At 40.0% G+C, this 21844-nt stretch overlaps 1 protein-coding gene across 2 annotated transcripts in view; it reads left to right on the forward strand.

Annotated features, from left to right (window-relative positions):
* ctnna1 (catenin (cadherin-associated protein), alpha 1) overlaps positions 1-21844 on the forward strand; it is a 160540-nt gene that overhangs the window by 120925 nt on the left and 17771 nt on the right. Inside the window, exons 1-9 of one of the 2 annotated variants that reach the window (XM_043703891.2) lie at positions 2101-2119; positions 2235-2387; positions 2569-2661; positions 2891-3047; positions 6770-6970; positions 11569-11720; positions 15234-15344; positions 17327-17508; positions 19173-19278. In XM_043703891.2, coding sequence (XP_043559826.1) covers positions 2250-2387; positions 2569-2661; positions 2891-3047; positions 6770-6970; positions 11569-11720; positions 15234-15344; positions 17327-17508; positions 19173-19278 — 1140 coding nt within the window. In that variant the 5' untranslated portion in view covers positions 2101-2119; positions 2235-2249. Of the gene's footprint in view, positions 1-2100; positions 2120-2234; positions 2388-2568; positions 2662-2890; positions 3048-6769; positions 6971-11568; positions 11721-15233; positions 15345-17326; positions 17509-19172; positions 19279-21844 lie in introns of those variants that run through there. The other variant, XM_043703889.2, reaches the window with a different exon arrangement.

Raw genomic sequence — 21844 nt, forward strand, 5'->3', positions numbered from 1 at the left:
GTAACTGGTCCAGACCACATTATGCATCAACTGAATGTTGTTGATTGTTTAGAGCAAGGTTTGGGCTCCTACCAAAGGAACTTGGAACACATTTGATTGGTTCTTGGGAGGGCAAGAATGTTAATCTCTTCACCTTAACCCAACTCATGCTGGTCCATGGATTTGACATTTGTGAAATGCCATGTATCATGGTGTTTAGATTCATTTGGACTGACCTGAATACTGAAGCTAAAGTGATCACATCAGAACTTTTCATTCTTCATCAAAATAGGACTAGACATGTAGCTCTTTTACAAGCTGCCAAGGAAACCTGGCCAATCATCATCCTACCAAATAACACCCACCATCTGCATTTGTGATTTCAGCAGCTGCTACTACATATGGGACTACCAGCAACTGGATTACTTCTCATTGGCTTCTGCTATCCAATTAATCTACAATGCCAAAGAACCAGATATCTTTGTACTGGCATAGAGAAAGGAATATTCATCAGACCTCTGATTCCTAACCAATAACAGCGAAGGACAGCCACTAATTATTTCCTGTAAGACCTTTTGAGGACACCACCACTTGCAAGAAAAAGTAAACATTGTATTTCTAGAATAGAGGTGCCAATAACAACTACAGGTTTAATGAGCTACCTTAATGAGAACTGCCAAGAATATGATTCAGCAAATAAATTTCACCCAAACCACTGTGACTGCTAGATTCCTAAAAATACAAACTGCCAGAAGTATTGCACATGTATATAATACAGTATGTATACAATGCTGGCCCCAAAAGTGAGATATTGCTTGCGCTCAATGCCACTCGAGATAACCTCCTGACTATCTCCAAAGGCAACATTCAGCACCAGGAAAATAAATAGTTAAAAAAACTGTTTTTAAACACAGCCAAATGCTATCATTTCAGTTGCTTTCACCATCAGGGGTGAACGCAGTGGTCATCACCAAATTTGGGAGGTTGACGGTGTTGGTGGCATCTGTCCAGAATTCCTAAAAAGCATGGTCTGAAGTGGATATGGCTTGTCAAATCTGCTTGCAATCCCCCTTAAGAGTGGAAAAGTACTGGTGCTTGGGCATTGTTCCAAAGTATGTACCACCTTAAAACCTGGAAAACTAGCCTATAATCCTAGAAGCTGTGATCTATCCTTTCTGAAAATGTGGGAATTAAAACTGTTTAGATTTTTAGTTTCTTTCATGTATATCTTCTGAAAGTAACAATTGCTGGATATCGCAGTGGGTCAGACAGCATCCATGGAGAGACAGCAAGCCAACGTTTTGAGTCTGGATGACTCTTCATTAAAGCTGCCTGATTTCAGCATCTGCAGTAATTTACTCTTGTAATGTATATCTTCTAGTTCACTGCCTTTATTTCTAATGCTTTAAATATTCACATTATGTTGTTTCTATTTTTAACTATATACAGTACAAACTCAGTTATCTGAACAAGATCTCTAGGTCCCGTTGCTTGGGCCACTCCCTGCTGCCATCAGATCAGTTATCCGAGCAATATGCTCCCTGCTCGTATTGTTTGGATAATCGAGGTTGATGTGTAAACGTATTTAACTTGCAGTTATGGATGTATGATTGCTGCTATTTATCAGAAATACACAATGTATTTCTTCACAAAGACTGATATAGATGATCTCCCTAAATTTTCCAGAAAAGCACAATTGGGTACGACAATTCCTTTTGACTGTTGCTTGTGTGCACTGTGGGAAGTCCATCAGTATAGTGACTTTGCTTTTTGTTTTTCGTTAAATGTGGCAGGAAGTCATTGAATTCTCAGTCACTTATGATGCATAATAGAGGTACTGTGGTTAGAATAAAGGCGAGCCTCAGTGGATGAAATCCTAGCCAAAACTAATGTGGAAATTTTGCTGGCTGTCAATGATCATAGTGAACATCTTTCTAAAATTAGTCTAAAAGCAATAAAATATTGCCAGTTTAGGAAGCTGATATCAGAAGTTTATTTTAGCATGCAGTACGTTTGCTAACAAGTTCTCTGCAGTACCTTGCTCTGGGAAAGAGAGAACTTTTTAATCAATTATGTTGAAAAGATTGAAAAGTATAAACATAATGCTTATGAATAAATGAATTTGAAGTATTGAACTAATGTAAGTATTGTGCAACTTAGCTGTTACTTTGGACTAAAATTGGTTACTGAGAGCAAACATTGCAATATTTTTACTGTTCATTCTCGAGCTTTGATTTCTGTTACTTTTTAACCAGCTGAGGAAAGCTGTCATGGACCATGTATCAGATTCTTTCTTGGAGACCAATGTTCCCCTTCTGGTTTTGATTGAGGCAGCCAAGAATGGCAATGAAAAAGAAGTGAAAGAGTATGCCCAAGTTTTTCGTGACCATGCCAGCAAATTGGTTGAAGTAAGTACAGAGTTTCAAAATTTCTGAATCACCCATGTCAATCTCTGTTAACAGCAAATATCTTTTCATTACTTCGAGCTTATTGTATGCATTCTTGACCACAGATAGTAATCTATTTAGTAGCCTGATTATTCAACAAAATTGATATATTATAAATTTATATTTACTTCTATTTTTATAGGTTGCCAATCTTGCTTGCTCTATTTCCAATAATGAAGATGGTGTGAAACTAGTTCGCATGGCAGCCACTCAGCTGGAAGGCCTTTGCCCACAGGTTTGACATCATCTAAAATTTCAGCAGAAGCTATTTTCTAGGTTTTGATGTGTTTTGTCGATTCAAAAGGCAAAGTCACTTTTTTTTTAATGTTTGATACTTCTGTCAGGATGTATTGATACTCTTGAGAGGCTGCAAGTTTTATGTTTTCATCTTTTTCTAAGTTTTGAGCCCTGTTACTCCAGAACATAACGTTAGTAACATTTAGTTACCAGTGTGTTCTTTTTAGGTCATAAACGCTGCATTGGCCCTGGCTGCTAAACCTCAGAGTAAAGTGGCTCAGGATAACATGGATCTCTTTAAAGAATTATGGGAGAAACAAGTGCGTGTGCTGACAGATGCTGTGGATGACATTACTTCTATTGATGACTTCCTGTGTGTTTCAGGTATATTTTGTTTAATGAAACATTCCAGTTATGGAACATCATATGCCACCTGATTGTAAATAAAATGAGAATTAACAATTATTTACGAACTGAATTTTTAAAAAATGCACTTAAAGTGGATGCACAAAGTTTAATATGAAACCATGAGTTAATGCTTAAAGTTCTACTCAAACTAATGGGTGCTTGTCACTATTCTGGTTTCTGTACTTTAATTCCAAATATGGTGAAATCATTACTGTTCACTACCTGGTGTGTGAGAGTTTGATATCTTTCCTATGGTGTGACCTAAAAGATAACACATGGTGTGACCTAAAAGATAACAATCTACCTTTTGTAGATGCTGTCATTGCTTAATTGAATGTCATTGCAAGTTAATTTTGAACCACATGTATAACATCATCAATCTGTATTATCTCATATTTTGTTAATAGTGCCATTATACTTGAAGGGAGTAACACAAGTGTCACTGTATTGTTAGCATATTTTAAATACTGAATGGTTTAAATGCCTTGCAGCAGCATTCTGCTAATCCATGCTGCAGTGTCTCCCATCCATACAAGCTGAAAGAAGTTCAAACCTGTTCTATTGCAAGGCCCGAGATCTAACCATTTATGCCGCCTTGATCCCCTTACCTACCTCACTTACAGTCATATCCTTATGTCCCTAATCATAGATCAGATCGGAAATACCCGACCAAAAATGTGTTACCCACCCATGGTTATTCGCATTCTCATTAACACCTCATTCCTCTTGCACCCCAAACCTTTCCATGTTTGATTTGATTTATTATTGTCATGTGTACCGAGGTACAATGAAAAGTTTTGTTTAGTGTGCAGTACAGACAGACAATACCAAACAAAGATCATAGGGTGATTAAACAGAGCGCGGAATACAATGTTTTGGCTGCAAAGAAGGTGTACAAAAAGCAAGATCAACATTTGATTTGGAATTTGAGGTCCATTCAGAAGTCTAATAATAGTGGAGAGAAAGTGTTCTTGTTGGTACATGTGTTTAAGCTTTTGGACCTTCTGCCCGATAGCACAAGTTGGAAGAGATTATAATTGGGATGGGGGAGGGGTCTTTAATGTTGGCTGCCTTCCCAAGGCAGGGAGAAGTGTAGATGGAGCAAATTACTGCAGATGCTGGAATCTGAACTGAAAACACAAAATGCTTTAGATCACAGTGGGTCAGGCGGCATCCATGGATAGAAAACAAGTTGACTCCACCAGGGTTGAAGTGAAGCATTTATGCAGTAGTTGAAGGGGGGGGGAGGGGTGTTGGGATTGGGTTGGAGTACTGGGGGAAGAAAAGATGTTATTCAGAATAAGTGATCGGAATGTGAGAATGGCAGAACAATGGATGGAAGGTTAACTTGGACTGGGCTGTATTCCCAACTCCTGTAGTTTGTTATGGCCCTGGGCGGAACAGTTGTCATACCAAGCCGTGATGCTTCCAGATAGAATACTTTCTATGGTGCATCTGTAAAAGTTGGTAAGAGTCCTTATGGACGTGCTGAATTTCCTTAGCCTCCTGAGGAAGAAGAGACGCTGTCATCTTGATCGTCACATCAACGTTGATGGACAGGACAGATTGTTGGCGATCATCACTCCTGGGAACTTGATACTGTCGACCATCTCCAGAAAGGAAGGAGGGCATGCCCTCTTGCCTTCCTGAAATCAGTGATCAGCTCTTTAGTTTTGCTGACATTGAGGAAGAGATTGTTATCTTTATACCATGATACAAGCATTCTATCTCTTTCCTGTATTCTGTCTCATCATTGGTTGATATCTGACCTACAAAGATGGTGTCATCAATGAACATGTAGATGGAGTTCAGATGAAATTTGACCACACAGTCATTGGGTGTACTCTAAGTGCAGCAAGGGACTGAGAAAACAAACTTGTGTGTGTTGAGGATCGCTGTGGAGGAATTGCTGTTGCCTATCCTCACGGATTGCAGTTTGTTGGTCAGGAAGTCAAGGACGGAGCAACGATCTAGGTCTCGGAATTTTGAAGATTAGTTATTGTTGAACTTTAGTCAAAAATTAGAAGCCTGACATAGGTATCCTTGTTATCCAGCTGTTCTAGGAATAAGTGTAGGGCTAGGGAGATGGCATCTGCCATGGACCTGTTGCACTGGTAGGTAAATTACTGGGGAATCAAGGCAGACTGGGAGGCGAGTGTTGATATATCCATGACTAACCTCTTGAAGCACATCATAATTATGGAGGTCAGAGCATTTGGACAGAAGTAATTGAGACACTTGCATGTATTTCCTTTTTGTACCGGGGTGATGATGGTCTTGAAGCAAGTGGTGACTGCAAATTGTAACAAGGAGAGGTTGAAGATGCAAGCTAATATTTCCATGAGCTGATCTGAGGGCACAGGATCTGAGGGCATGTTTGGGGACTGTATCTCGGCCAGTGCTTTACTTGGATTCACTCAAGAAAGCCAATCTGATGTCTGCAGCGGTGACCAAGGGAACCGATGTATCTGAGGCTGTCGGGGCAGGTGATGTCGTTCCATGATAACCTCCTGTTGGAACTGAGCATAAAATGCACTGATCACATCAGGGAGGGATGTGTTTTTGTCTGCTGTTTTGTTCTGCTTCACTTTGTAGCTGGATACATCGTAGGCCACACCATGTCCGTGTAGTTAGTTTTCATCTCTAACTTAATCCAGTATTGCCTGGTGGCAACTTTAATAGCCTTAATAGTATTTAATGGTATGATTTGAACGGCATGCACCTGGTCTTCAGTCAGCAATGGTTTTCCCAGTTCTTTCATGGTTTCCGGTTGGGAGCATAAAGATTGATTTCATTGGCACATAGTCCTCTTTACACTTACTAATGTGTATTCCTCTGACTTCTTTCTTCTTCCTTCCTTTGTAGTTCTTACAGCCAGCCCACTGGTCTTTTTTGACCTCTACCCACCTTACATCCACCTCTCTCTCTTCTCTACGTATCACCACCATGACCCCACAATGTGCTCTGGTTGGTGTTTCAAACTATATGTGGCTTAACAGCTGCTGTTAAGCAGGGTCTGTTTTTCCTTCATTGGCATCAATGATTCTGACGAGAACATGCCGTATTGAAACTTTCTGTAGAAATCATGTGTTGTTATGTGATCAGAACATATTTTCCTATTCTCTTTTGCCTGGTTAGGCTGTCATACACTGGAGTCAAGACAATGATGTGGATGAGTAAGATTGTGACTCCATAAGAGTTTCTTGCACTTATTTATTTTTGGATTTCAAGATTAAAGTCAGAGGTTATAACATTGTGAATCCTGTCTTTTTAAGTAGTTTAAGAAACGCAACAATTATCGCTGAATATATTTGCATTTTAGTAATTCGCTAAGGCTATCAAGGCATGAAAATTACTTCAGAAGTAAAAACAGAGTGCCAGAGAGAAAAACAGAGCTAACATTGCATCTGATATTATTCTGAAGATGCTGTCAGATGTACTGAATTTCTCATATCCTTATTTCAGATCTCCAACATCTGCCAGTATTTTCCTTCTATTGTTGAGGGTGAGATGACATGAATGAATGTAAATGCTGCATCTAACAATACTGTAATGTTGAGCTCATGTCAGCAGACAGCTTGTTTCATTTTGCTCTCTCATGCAATCTAATTGATGAACTTTATCAAACATTAGGTTTAGTTTGCAGAGAGTTAAATAAGCCTATTTTATATTAAACATACTTTTGTTTTGTTTAACAGAAAATCACATCCTCGAAGATGTAAATAAATGTGTTATAGCACTCCAGGAAAAGGATGTAGATGGACTCGACCGTACCGCTGGTGCAATCAGAGGACGTGCTGCAAGAGTTGTCCATGTTGTCACTTCAGAGATGGACAATTATGAACCTGGGGTGTACACTGAAAAAGTTCTGGAAGCAACCAAGTTGCTGTCTGATACAGGTAATAACTCACCATGTTGCAAGTCTCTCTCATTCTACATGCTGCAAATGTAACCTAATTTGGTAGGATGTCCACACGCCATGTCATGCATTTAGTCGACTATTCCCATGTCGTTTAAATTGATAGTATGTATTATATTGCATCAGTTTTCTTTCTAGTTACAAGCTCTTGCTTCCCTCCACAGAGCATCCCACCAGACACAGTCCCACTTACTAATGTGTATTCCTCTGACTTCTTTCTTCTTCCTTCCTTTGTCCCTGTAATCCGTGCTTATCATGGCTAATTCACTTAACCTGCATATCCCTTTATCTTAAACAACTTGGAACAAGTTATCTGTTGCTTAATAGAACTGTTAGATGAATGGGTGAATGGGGTAAGTGTAGTATGGAAAATTAAGAGATGAGTTTAAGTGTGCAGCTGCAAATACACTGCTTAATGTAAAGTCCCAGTTTAAATCATCCAAGGGTCCCATTTTGCATAACAATACTCCACTCAAGCCTCCTTTTGATCACAGCAAACAAATTCCATTGTGTTTCGTACAGATAACCAGGCTGATATATGTAAATATATAAAATAAATACGCAAAGAAGTCTAAGTGCATTAGTCAGAGGGAAATGGGTCTGGTGGGTTACTCTTCAGTGTGTCGGTGTGGATTTGTTGGGCTGAAGGACCTGTTTCCACACTGTAGGGAATCTAATCGAAATAATCTAATCTAATTGTATAATTTCTATGCATTTGAGGTTCATGAGAAATGTTGGAACTGTTGCGTGACATTTTAATGAGAAGTATGTTGTTGACACTTATTGCAGAAGACATGAGCCCTTAACTTTGCAGCCTAGTTCAAACACTACTGTGTGCATTAGGTATTGATATACATAGACCATGATCAGAAAAGGTAGAAAATGTAAACCTGAGTGAATTAACAGATAAGGCTACAATTCAGTAAATGGAAGAGTGAAAGAGTGGAAGAGTGTTTTGTGTGGGAATGTGGAGTAGTAGTCAGAGCAGCCATATCTTATTGAATGGCAGTGTGCTGTGAGCTGACTGGCTTACTCTTGCTCTGAATTTGTAGTATGTCTGTTCACATGTTGTTATAGTACTGCTTTGCAGACTGATATGTCTGCTTTTAGCAATGCTTGTCTGTGAGTCACAGCAATTATTTAGCATGGAAGATATTTACTGTAAGTAAAGGAACTGCTAGAAGGAAGCTAACGAGGCTGCATATGAGAAAGTGTAAAGCACCATATGAAAAGTCATCTCCCTACAGTGCCTGGCTATTTTCTGGAATTATGAGGAAGGATTTACTCAGTAAATGTATTATAGTAAACTTATACTGTTTCAAATGGCTGTTGGTCCAAATAACAATTAATTTGTTTCCTTTGTGACTATTGTTAACATTCTTAGAATTGCAGCAATTTTTAAACGATTTTATAAGGTGTAAAAATTTAATTAAGACTAACTAATTAATGGAGCTAGCTTACTCTCCAGCAATGACACTAACATAGAATATAGAACATTACAGTGCAGTACAGGCCCTTTGGCCCTCAATGTTGCCCTGGTTTTACAGGGCAATCTGAAGCCCATCTAACCTACAATATTCTATTCTCGTCCATGTGCCTATCCAATGACTATTTAAATGCCAGTAAAGATGGCGAGTCTACAACTGTTGCAGGCAGTGCGTTCCACGCCCCTGCTATGAGTAAAGAAACTACCTCTGACATCTGTCCGATATCTATTACTCCTCAATTTGAAGCTATGCGCCTTCGTACTAGCCATCACCATCTGAGGAAAAAGGCTCTCACTGTGTCCACCCAATCTAACCTTCTGATTAACTTTTATGTCTCAGTTAAGTCACCTCTCAACCACCTCCTCTCTAACGAAAACAGTCTCAAGTCCCTCCACTTTTCCTCGTAACCCTTCCCTCTATTCCAGGCAACATCCTAGCAAATCTCCTTTGAATCGTTTGCAAAGCTTCCACATCCTTCCTATAATGCAGTGACCAGAACTGCACTGAATACTCCCAAGTGTGGCCGTACCAGAGTTTTGTACAGCTGCAGCGTTACTTCATGGTTTCGAAATTTAATCCCTCTGCTAATAAAAGCTAACACGCCATATGCCGCCTTAATAGCCCTATCCACCTCGACAATGTTCAGGGATTTATGTACATGGATACAGAGTTCTCTTTGCTCATCTGTACTACCAAGAACCTTACCATTCGCCTAGTACTGTACATTCCTATTACTCCTCCCAAAGTGAATCACCTCATACTTTTCTGCATTAAATTTGCCACCTCTCAGCCCAGCCCTGCAGCTTATCTATGTCCCTCTGCAACCTACAACATCCTTTGGCACTATTCACAACTGTACTGACCTTTGTGTCATCCGCAAATTTACTAACCCATCTTTCTATGCCCTTATCCAGGTCGTTTATAAAAATGACAAGCAGCAGTGACCCCAAAAGAGATCTTTGTGGTACACCACGAGTAACTGAACTCCAGGATGAACATTTCCCATCAACTACCACCCTCTGTCGTCTTTCAGCTAGCCAATTTTGATCCAAACCACTAAATCACCCTCAATCCTGTGTTTTTTGCTGTAGCTTACTGTGGGGAACCTTATCAAATACCTTACTGAAATCCATATGCACCACATCGACTGCTTTACCCTCATCCACCTGTTTGGACACCCCAAAGAACTGAGTAAGGTTTATGAGGCACGACCTACTCTCCTTGAAACCGTGTTGACTATCCCTAACCAACTTATACCTGTCAAGATGATGATAAGGTCTATCTCTTATAATCTTTTCCAGCATTTTACCCACAACCGAAATAAGGCTTACTGGTCTGTAACTACCAGGGTCATCCTTACTCCCCTTGAACAAAGGGACAACATTTGCTACCCTCCAGTCTTCTGGTACTATTCCTGTAGTCGATGATGACAGAAAGATCAAAACCAAAGTCTCAGCAGTCTCCTCCCTGGCTTCTCAGAATCCTAGGATTTTATCCAGCCCAGGTGATTTATCTATTTTCTCTCACTCCAGAATTTCTAACTCCTGGTAAACTTCAATCCCATCTAGTCTAGTAGCCTGTTTCTCAGTATTCTCCTCGACAACATTGTCATTTTCCAGTGTGAATGCTGACAAAAAATATTCATTTAGTGCTTCCCCTATCTCCTGATTCCATGCACAACTTTCCGCTATTGTCCTTAATTGGCCATAATCTTACTCTAGTCCATTCTTTTATCCCTTCTATACCTGTGGAAAGCTTTAGGGTTTTCCTTGATCCTATCCGCCAACAACTTCTCTTGCCCCCTCCTTGCTCAACTTAGCTCTCTGTTTAGGTCTTTCCTGGCTGTCTTGTAACACTCATTCGCCCTAACTGAGCCTTCACATCTCATCCTAACATAATATTCCTTCTTCCTCTTGACAAGAGATTCAACTTCCTTCGTAAATCATCACACATGTGCTGGAAAATGTCCTCCCTGTCTGACAGGTGCATATTTATCAAGGACTCTCAGTAGCTGTTCCTTGCATAAACGCCACATTTCTATTGTGCTCATGCCCTGCGGTTTCCATTCCCATTCTATGCAACCTAAATCTTGTCTGCTCGTATCATAATTTTCTTTCCCCCAGCTGTAGTTCTTGCCCTCTAGTGTATACCTGTCCCTTTCCATCTCTGATCTCCAGCATCTGCAGTCCTCACTTTCTCGTAACTGAATTGTGGTCACTACCACCAAAGTGCTCACTTACCTCCAAATCTAACACATGGCTGGGTTTATTCCCCAGTACCAAATCTAATGTGGCCTTACTGTTTGTTGGCCTGTCCACATACTGTGTCGGAAAACCCTCCTGCACAAAATGACCCGTCTAAATTACTTGAACTATAATATTTGCAGTCAATATTTAGACAGTTCAAGTCCCCTATAACAACTACACTGCCACTCTCGTTCCTATCTAGAATCATCTTTGCTATCCCTTCCTCTACATCTCTGGAACTATTTGGAGGCCTATAGAAAGTGACCTCTCGTTTCCTGTTTCTAATCTCAGCCCACACTACCTCAATTGACGAGACCCCAAACATCCTTTCTGCAGCCGTAATACTGTCCTTTAACTAACGATGTCATACCCCCCACCTCTTCTACCATCTTCTCTATTGTTACTAAAACATCTAAATCCCTGAACCTGCAACAACCATTCCTGTCCTTGCTCTACCCATGTCTCTGAAATGGCCACAACATCGCAATTCCAGGTACCAACCCATCTCCAAGTTCACCCACCTTATTCTGGATGCTCCTGGCGTTGAAGTGCATGCACTTCAAACTGACATTTTGCTTGCCAGTGCAAGCCTCTTGCAACCTTGAAACCATATTTTGGGCCTCCCAACCCTCAACCTCCTTATACTCTAACTACAATTTAGGTTCCCATCCCCTATCTAAGAATTCTTCTGAACAAAGGACATGGATTTGCGTCATGGAAGTAAATGGTAACAAGCAATATCTTGAAGTTCAATAATTGGATGTAGAATGTCATGTGTTTGAAAAAAAAAATGCACATATAATTCATTTGTGTGTTGATGTAACTCATTCATTCTTCTGATCAAGTTATGCCAAGATTCACTGAACAGGTGGAAGCGGCTGTGGAAGCACTAAGTGCCAATCCTGCTCAACAGTTGGATGAAAATGAGTTCATTGATGCTTCACGACTGGTGTATGATGGCATTCGAGACATTAGGAAAGCTGTCTTGATGATTAGAGTAGGTATATTTATGTTCTTGGGTGTTTTTTCTGCTAAATTTACTTTTTTTAGTTTTTTTGTGACTAACCTACAAAAACTCCAGGCCGAAGGTTAAGGATTTGAACTGGAGTCATTTCTTGTGCTCCGCTATTGCAGCAGCTGAGATCACTTGATTGCAGACTAGAAAGTGTACATATTCCATCCCTGGGAGAAAGTGAGGACTGCAGATGCTGGAGATCAAAGCTGAAAAATGTGTTGCTGGAAAAGCACAGCAGGTCAGGCAGCATCCAAAGGGCAGGAGAATCGACATTTCAGGCATACGACCTTCAGGAATGAGGAGGGTGTGCCAAGCAGGCTAAGATAAAAGGTAGGGAGGAGGATCTTGGAGGAGGGGCATTGGGCATGCGATAGGTGGAAGGAGGTTAAGGTGAGGGTGATAGGCCGGAGAGGGGGTGGGGGCGGAGAGGTCGGGAAGAAGATTGCAGGTCAAGAAGGCAGTGCTGAGTCTGAGGGTTGGGACTGAGATAAGGTGGGGCAAGGGGAATTGAGGAAGCTGGAGAAATCTGCATTCATCCCTTGTGGTTGGTGGGTTCCTAGGCGGAAGATGAGGCGCTGTTCCTCCAGGTGTCGTGTTGCCATGGTCTGGTGATGGAGGAGGCCAAGGACCTGCATGTCCTTGGCAGAGTGGGAGGGGGGGTTAGTGTTCAGCCACAGGGCGGTTGGGTTGGTCGGTGCAGGTATCCCAGAGGTGTTCTCCGAAATGTTCCGCAAGTAGGCGGCCTGTCTCCCCAATGTAGAGGAGGCCTACTTGCGGAACGTTTCAGAGAACACCTAGGACACCCGCACCAACCAACCCATCCGCCCTGTGGCTGAACACTAACCCCCCCTCCCACTCTGCCAAGGACATGCAGGTCCTTGACCGCCTCCATCACCAGACCATGGCAACACGACGCCTGGAGGAAGAGCGCCTCATCTTCCGCCTAGGAACCCACCAACCACAAGGGATGAATGCAGATTTCTCCAGCTTCCTCATTTCCCCTCCGCCCCCCCCCCCACCTTTTATCTCCGTCCCAACCCTCGGACTCAGCAGCACCTTCTAGACCTGCAATCTTCTTCCCGACCTCTCCGGCCTATCACCCTCACCTTAATCTCCTTCCACCTATTGCATTCCCAATGCCCCCCCTCCTCCCTACCTTTTATCTTAGCCTGCTTGGCATACCCTCCTCATTCTTGAAGAAGGGCTTATGCCCGAAGCGTCGATTCTCCTGCTCCTTGGATGCTGCCTGACCACCTGCGCTTTTCCAGCAACACCTTTTTCAACCATTTTCCATTTCTGGTCTTGTAAGTCTCAACTAATCATCTGTAAGCTTGCTGAGCTTTTCAAAGGTTTGCAATCCTCTGTTGTGATTATGGGCCAGATGTGCCTCACTGCTGTTATTATGATTCTGTAGTATGTACTGGATGTGTTCTTAACATTTTTCCATTCCTGGTCCATTACTAAAAACTAAGGGAGTTTACCATAATTATGTTTTCAGTCTTTTTTTTTTGGGTATGAACTTGCAGTCATCTTGAATTAAAATATTTTCGCATTATTGAGTGCTTTTATACGTGAAATTCTTTCCCAATTGTGCATTAACTGGTGTCTGAACTCAGTAAAGGATGTTTTGCCCTGGAGGAGTTTGAGGTTTTAATGCTCATCAGCAGTGTGGTCACTCAAGGCTTTTGAGTGTTTTGAAGCAAGCTTTATGGTATTTAACTGCAGCAAATAGAAATGTTAGGCATGTGAAATGTTGCTCTGAGTGATTATCACCACAGAGGTGAAGTGTTTGGTGGAAATTCAAATTAAAATAGCTGAAGTGTGTAACTCTGTTCATTGTAGCAATTAATTTATCCATGAAACTAATATATTTTCTGTTCTTTGCTAAAAAATTACCCCTTTCCCCAGAGAAACCGTATAACATCACAATTAGCCAAGCATTCATTACATTTTTCAAATTTCACAGATGTAACTACGTGCACGAATTGGTGTTTAAAATGCAAAGCATGCTATTAATTACAAGTTAAGAGAAGCATTTTGCAAAACAAAACTAAAATTACTATTCACCTTGGGCACAATCAACTCCAGCATACACAGCTCCTGTTTGGAAGTGCTTTTCTTTCAAGACTTCTAAAGCAACTGAAAAATATTTTAAAATGTAACTTTTAATTTGCAAAAATTTGTTTTAAAAATATTTTCTCATTGATTTAAATGTGCTAACTTGATAAAGTTTGATCAGTTGTGAAATTGATGCATCTCACGAAAAATGTGTTTTAAAAAAAAATTATTGCCTAAACATTGTTGGCATAAAATGCCATTATAAGGTGACCTTTGCCAATGAGTCTTGAGAAAGAAACATTATTCGATGAAATAAAACTAGCTGAAACAACAGTTTTATGAAAAAAACTGACTATATCAATAGAAAAAAAACTAGCTAGGTCATGAGTAAGTTGTAGTTCATCTGTGCAATTGGATTTTAACTATTTACAGTGACTAAACGTTTTGTGAAGTTGTCTGGTTAGGTTAGCAATGGTGGTGAATTCCTTAATACTATTTAAAAATGGTTCAAGCTTTTCAAGTAAACTGAATTTGAGTGTTGTATCCAGAAGTTCTAGTCTGTTTTTGGAGCCTGCTTGAAGGGAACCTCTAATGGTGAAGTGTTCGCACTGGAGCGGTGACCAAATGTGTGTACAAGGCTTGTCTTTAGCATCCTGTTTCTCATGGTCCCGAAGATTGGGGAAACCTGTTTTGCAGTGTTAACGATTTGTGCAGAAAACTCTGTAGTCTTCTATACTGGCTACGCCATCTTAGGGATTACATTGAAGAGAGAGAATCGCAACAAACCTAAATTCCAGGCCTGGATTTTGATGTGGAGCAACTTGCAAATGTGTAACTTCAACAAGTATGACTTTAGAATGTAGTGTGTTTTGAATTTATGACACACAGCTCTGATTTATTTTTTCCATCTTCAGTCAGATGTTGTTTTGGTGGTCTAGAAATTCACCTTTTAAAATATTTAGGCTATTTTCGTGGTGTTTATCTTTAGATTCATCATGTGGAATTTTGGTGAAAAGCCTGGATTTTACATTACAGGAATTTCCTTTTTTTTTGGCAAGTTAGCTTTTTCATTTGTACATGAAAGGTAGTTTGAGTCTAGCCACAGAAACCTGAGGCAATCCTCATTTGTTTACCTGTTATGTACAAATTGTAAGAAATTGGAGGATTTCTACAAATTGCACAGTTTGTAGAATGTTGCTCTGTCGCTGTGAATAGTAGCTATTGACACTCTTTAACATTGAAAATATCCATGGCTGTGATGCTAATGTAAACTAATGCTACTGCAGATATTTTTAAATTGCTTAGGTGCAAATTCTGTTGAAAACTCCATGTACTAAATTAAATATATAATAAATTTTAGCGTTCAGTATAGTCCAACATGATTTCCTGTGCTCCCCCATTTTCCATATTAATAGAATTACTTATTTCTTCCACTAGACTCCTGAAGAATTGGATGACTCTGACTTTGAAACTGAAGACTTTGATGTGCAAAGTAGAACTAGTGTCCAGACACAGGAAGATCAACTTATAAATGGACAGAGTGCAAGGGTAAGAAATAGTCTGTGTTTAAAATAAATATGTTAACTGTGTAACAGAAATTACCTTGTATTTGTCCTTTCAGCTTTGAGTCAGCTGATGAAAGTGTACATTGTATACATGGAGAATAACTGGCAGCTGTACAAAGTTACTAATCAGGCTAAAATTTCTCAACTATAAATTGTATGATGACTGTTATAGACAACTGAAGCAAGAATATGCAATCCAAAGAATGATGTAGCGTACTACTCCTATGTCTGGCTGGAATAGTAATTCCTTTAGTGTAGCAAAAAGATTGAAAGCTTTTTATGTCTTTTTGTGTGGTATCAAAGTGTTATGGGAAATAGGATGTAGAATACTGTCCTCCTTTATCTACTGGGAATTTGGTTTAAATGCAGCCAGAGCAGATGGAATGTCAGTGACAGCTGCTAGGATCCGAAGAATGGTTTGGGCAGTTTTAGTACAGTTCCCAATGGAGAAGACCACGGTGCACAGCTGCTCTGATTTTTGGCATTAACTACTCTGATTGGAAAATTGCTGTTTTCAAGGGTATGGGGAATGAAAACGTCATAAGTGTCTTGTTTCTGAACCTGTAATCCATAAATTTTATCCAAATAAGGGAAGAATGGTGAAGCATAAATGGAACTTTGACGTAAACAGTGGGGAATAGTTTGTTGTAATAAAGATCTGTTTTGAAAAGTGATTCTGAAAAATAGTTTTGAAAATTTGATTTGTTTATGCTGAAGCTATCATGTAGAAGACAGCACTGGCCTAAATAAATAAAACCTTAACCATTTCAGTGTTGGCATAGACCTTTCACAGAAGTTGGCATGGAATTTACCCAATGTTGAAAATGGTAAGAGCCAGCAAAAAAAAAGTTGCATATGCAAGTATGGTACATGTGTGTGCAGTGGTATACAGAAGCTTATGCATACACATGATCACACTGTCATCTGCAGGTTTTGAATCTTTAATGTGTATAGCTTGATATCAGTTGATTAATAGTGAATGAAAGGAAGCATTACTATTCTGGCAGTTTATGTTATAACCCATAGAAATGTGTAAAAGTATTCATAGTATTAAATTGATGAGTGTGCAATGTAGAAAAGAAGTCAGTCTTGGCAGCTGAGTAGATTATGCAGATGAATTTTTTTAAGTTGCATTACTCTGTCACAAATATGAAATCCAGGATATTAGTTTAATGATTTAAGCTCTGATTATGCAGTTTCTGAAATCAGATTTTTTTTGTGGAATCACTGAAGATGAGAAACAACAGGTGTTTCAACTATTGCATGATAAATTAAATTGGTACATGTAAAAAAAGTTATTGTCTAAACATTGTTGGCATAAAATGCCATTATAAGGTGACCTTTGCCAATGAGACTTGAGAAAGAAACATTATTCAGTGAAATAAAACTAGCTGAAACAACAGTTTTATGAAAAAGTACTGACCATATTCATAGAAAAAGTACTAGCTAGCTCATGAGTAAGTTGTAGACGTGCATAAATTCACTAGTGTTATTATCCAGTGTTAATTCAAATTTTATTGAATTGTCTGCTCAAAAACAGGTCATTATGATGGAGATATGGGTATTTTCATGCAATGTCTCTGAACAAATTTGGATTAGCTATGAAATTTAAAAGCTAGCCTAAACCACCTTAACATTGTCTGAATTCCATCCTCCACGAGAAACCATCCCTATTGCATTGTGTGTCTTAGGTTAAATTCCTTCCAAAAAATCGCCTAAAATAAGTTACTATTTTATTTTAAATAGAAATGTCCGTCCTCTTCCATTGGAATTAGACTAAATGTATTCCTTGTAAGCTCTTGCCAACCTTCAATAAGCAGGTTGCTTTTCATTGTTCTCACGAAATCATTTTCAAAGCTTTTTTTTTTGAAAAATAGTGTGGCAGTTTTTGCATAACTTATTGTGTTTTAGTTCATTTCTTAAGTTTTTTTTCTCTCATCCATTAAGTTGTCCTTGTGCTTTCAGGCCATTATGGCGCAGCTTCCACAGGAACAAAAGGCAAAGATTGCTGAGCAGGTAGCCAGTTTTGAGGAGGAGAAGATCAAACTGGATGCTGAAGTTTCAAAATGGGATGACAGTGGAAATGATATAATTGTCCTAGCCAAGCAGATGTGTATGATTATGATGGAAATGACAGATTTCACCAGGTATGTAGATCAATTTTTACAGCTCTTGTGCTCAGTGTATTTGATAATAGTTGTGGTTTAACAGTTAACCCTATACTCAAACACAAGAATTTTAATGTATAAATTGCATTAATTCTAAAATATGGTATCCTGCAAGTGGCTGTGTTCATTTTTATGTTTTCTAATTTGCAACAGATTCTAACTGTTCCTGCCACTTTCAAAACAGCATCCAAAGTGATCACCAGTGACACTCTTAATTTTGGGGAGAAGCTAAAAATGTTTAGAAAGTTTGTATCGTCCTTAGTTCCTTTACGGGGAAAGAAAACTAATTTGATGAAATTCAGTATTTCCTAATGCCTGAAGGAGTTCAAATCCTTATCAAAACCTGTATTTGAATTGAGAAAAATGATCTCTGGTTTCCAATTAACTGAGTTATAATTGTCATATTGATCCCTTACAATTTTATTGTGACATGCATTCATTTCTCTTTATGCATGGATTTGCTACCCACAGAACCACCTTCTAGTGAGATTGGCCTTAGATCTCACTTTCTCCCAAGTTTTCATGTAACACTTGCTGGTAGATAGGGTATTCCTTTATAGTACTAGCTGCACTTTTGTGTGTTATTCACAGAAGGTCTTTGCCCCATCCCCCATGGATAACACGTATTTGGTATAGTTGAATAGTCTGTATAGTTATCTTAATATCCCCCTAAATAACTCTGCCTTTACATCCTCTGGTATTGATGTAAAACACTCATCAGTGTAATGATGGAAATTTATTGTTTGCTTGCTCATTGAGTCTGAGGCAGGGTCAGTACTTGAGAAAGAAAATTTCATTTCGAGTGTGACTCGATAATTTTATCAAAATCTCAATAGCTTTATTAGAAATATATTCTCAATTGGCACCTGGGCTGAATAGATCAAAGTACTGTCATATTTTGATATCTCAAGAACCAGAGGACACATTTAAAGTGTTTGGCAAAAGACCCAAAATTGACCGGAGGTAAATATTCTGTGCAACATCTGGATCGTACTACATCAGAGTGTGATAGAGACAGATTCAGTTGTGGCTTTTCAATTGCATCGCAAACTAATGCTAATAAAAGTGAAAATGTAAAGGCAAATTAAAAAAAACACTTGGCCTTTTTCATGTACCAATTATACAGCCTCCAGTCCTAAGTTCTGTACCGGTTACAATTCCTCGTTACTATAGTGTAAATACATTAAAATACATTCATGAAATGTGGATATTTGACTACGCCAACATTAATTGCCTGTTGCTCATTGTCTCAGTGAAGTTAAGAGTCACCCACATTGCTCTGGTTTTGGAGTCAGGTGTAGGCCAGACCAAATAATGACCGATTTTCATCCCTAAAGGGCGTGATCAAATCAAATCGATTGTTATAACAATCGGCCGTGGTTACATGGCTCACTTTTTATTGCATATTTTTATTGAATTCAAATTTCAGCACCTGTCCGGGTGGATTTAAGAATATTAGCCTGGGGTTACTACTCTAATGACATTGCTACTACCCACTGCCTACTCTAAATTACTTGAAAAGAAAAATGTGTGCAGGGTAGTGGGACTAATTGAGTTACACTTCGAGAGTCCCCGTGCTGTGCTAGCCAAAGGACCGCTTGTGTTTCATAGCATTTTGACTCTAAGATACTGCTTTTTTGCAGAGGAAAAGGCCCACTGAAGAATACGTCTGATGTAATCAGTGCAGCCAAAAAAATTGCTGAAGCTGGATCAAGAATGGATAAACTTGGACGTACTATCGCTGATCATGTGAGTCGGTGCAAAATGCTAGTGTTGAGCAGTGTTGATTAAAGGAACGGGGCGGCATGGTGGCTTGATGGTTAGCACTGCTTCATGACAGCACTAAGGACCTGGGTTCGGTTCCATACTCGGGCGGGTGTATCTATGTGGAGTTTGTACGTTCTTCCCTTGTCTGCGTGGGAGAAAAAAAATTGACTGTCAAGCTCATACGTAATGGAACTGATGAGGGAGCAAGCTATCCTAGATCTGGTCCTATGTAATGAGACCGGAAAAATTAATGACCTCTTATTCAAGGATCCTCTCGGAAGGAGTGATCACAGTATGGTTGAATTCAAAATACAACTGGATAGTGTGAAGATGAAATCCAATAACAGGGTCCTATGCTTGAATAAGGGGGACTATGATAGAATGAGGGAGAACCTGGCTTTATGGTGCAACAATCGACGAACAGTGGAGGACCTTCAAAGACATTTTTCAAAGTGCTCAGCAAAAGTATATTCCGGTGAGAAGGAAGGACTGTAAGAGGGGTAATCTTCCATGGGTGTCTCAGGCAATAAGGCAGGCTATCAAAGTGAAAGAGATGATGTACAAAGTGGCCAAAAACAGCAGGAATCTAAAAGATTGAGGAAACTTTAAAGGTCAACAGAAAGCCACAAAACCAGCAATAAAGAAAAGTAAGATAGAGTGTGAGGAAAAACTAGCACAGAATAATAAGACAGCAAAAGTTTTTATAAGTATATAAAACGAAGAATGGCTAAAGGAAATGTTGGTCCTTTAGAGGATGAGAAGGGGCAGTTAGTTATGGGATATGCTGAAATGGCTGAGACATTGAACAGGTACTTTGCATGGTTCTTCACAATGGAGGATACTAATAACGTGCCAGTAAGTGACAGAGATGATGGTGGGTGAGGACCTGGAAACAAACCGAAGAGTTAGTGTTGGGTAAGCTAAGGATAGTTAAGTCGCCTGGCCCTGATGGAACGCATCCCAGGGTACTAAAAGAGATGGTGGAAGAAATAGCAGTTGTACTGGTTTTTAGATTAGATTACATTACAGTGTGGAAACAGGCCCTTCGGCCCAACAAGTCCACACCAACCCGCCGAAGCGCAACCCACCCATACCCCTACATTTACCCCTTAACTAACACTACGGGCAATTTAGCATGGCCAATTCACCTGACCTGCACATCTTTGGATTGTGGGAGGAAACCGGAGCACCCGGAGGAAACCCACGCAGACACAGGGAGAATGTGCAAACTCCACACAGTCAGTCGCCTGAGGCAGGATTTGAACTTGGGTCTCTGACGCTGTGAGGCAGCAGTGCTAACCATTGCGCCACTGTGCCGCCCACACGGTGGTAATTTTCCAAAATAATCTCAACTTTGGGGCAGTCACAGCAGATTGGAAAATAGCAAATGTGATACCACTGTTTAAAAAGGGAAGTAGACAAAAGATGGGGAATTGTAGACCTGTGAGCTTAACCTCTGTAGTGGAGAAGATGTGTGAGTCTATTATCAAGAAAGAAATAGTAGAGCAATTTGAAAGAAATTGTCCCATTGTACAGGCACAGCATAAATTCATAAAGGGCCGGTGCTTCACGAATCTTTTGGAATTCTATGAAGAGATTTCAAGCATGGTGAACCACGGGGACCCAGTGGATGTAGCACCTAGATTTCCAAAAGGCCTTTGACAAGGTGCCGCACGTGAGGCTGCTGCATAAAATAAGGATGCATGGTATTAGGGGTAGAATGGGTAGAGGATTGGTTGACAGGAAGCAAAGAGTGGAGATAAGTGAGTGCTATTCTGGCTGGCAATCAGTGACTAGTGGTGCGCCTCAGGGATTGGTGTTGGGACCACAATTATTTTCAATTTATACAGATGATTTGGAATCGGGGACCACGTGTATGCTGTCAAAATTTGCCGATGACACGAAAATGAGTGGCAGACCAAAGTGTGCAGAGGACTGTGAAACTTTGCAGAGGAACAGAGGTACATTGAATGAGTGGGCAAAGGTCTGGCAGATTGAATACAATGCTAGTAAAGTCATACATTTTGCTAGGAGTAACAGTAAAGTAAATTATTACTTGTATGGTAAAAAGTTGCAGAATGCTGATTTGCAGAGGGACCTGGGTGTCCTTGTGCATGAATCTCAAGGTTGGGCTGCAGGTACAACAAGTAATTAGGAAGGCAAATGGCGTTTTGCCCTTTATTACTAAAGGGGTTGAGTTTAAAAGCAGAGAGTAATGTTACAGCTGTACAAGGTGCTGGTGAGACCACACCTGGAGTACTGTGTGCAGATTTGGTCTCCTTACTTGAGAAAGGATGTACTGACACTGGAGGGGGTGCAGAGGAGGTTCACTAGGTTGATTCTGGAGTTGAGGGATTTGGCTTATGAGGAGAGGCTGAGTAGATTGGTAGAGGAATCTTGTAGAAGCCGAGACAATTATGAAGTGAATTGATAAAATAGGATGTTTCCACTAGTAGGTGAGACTAGGACAAGAGGGCATGGCCTCAAGATTAGATGAAGCAGATCTAGAACTGAACTGAGAAGGAACTTCTTCACCCAGAGGGCTGTT

Source organism: Chiloscyllium plagiosum, unplaced genomic scaffold (genome assembly GCF_037043375.1).
Source record: "Chiloscyllium plagiosum isolate Xiang-an unplaced genomic scaffold, Cpla_swu_hap1 HiC_scaffold_16, whole genome shotgun sequence".
Taxonomy (NCBI): domain Eukaryota; kingdom Metazoa; phylum Chordata; class Chondrichthyes; order Orectolobiformes; family Hemiscylliidae; genus Chiloscyllium; species Chiloscyllium plagiosum.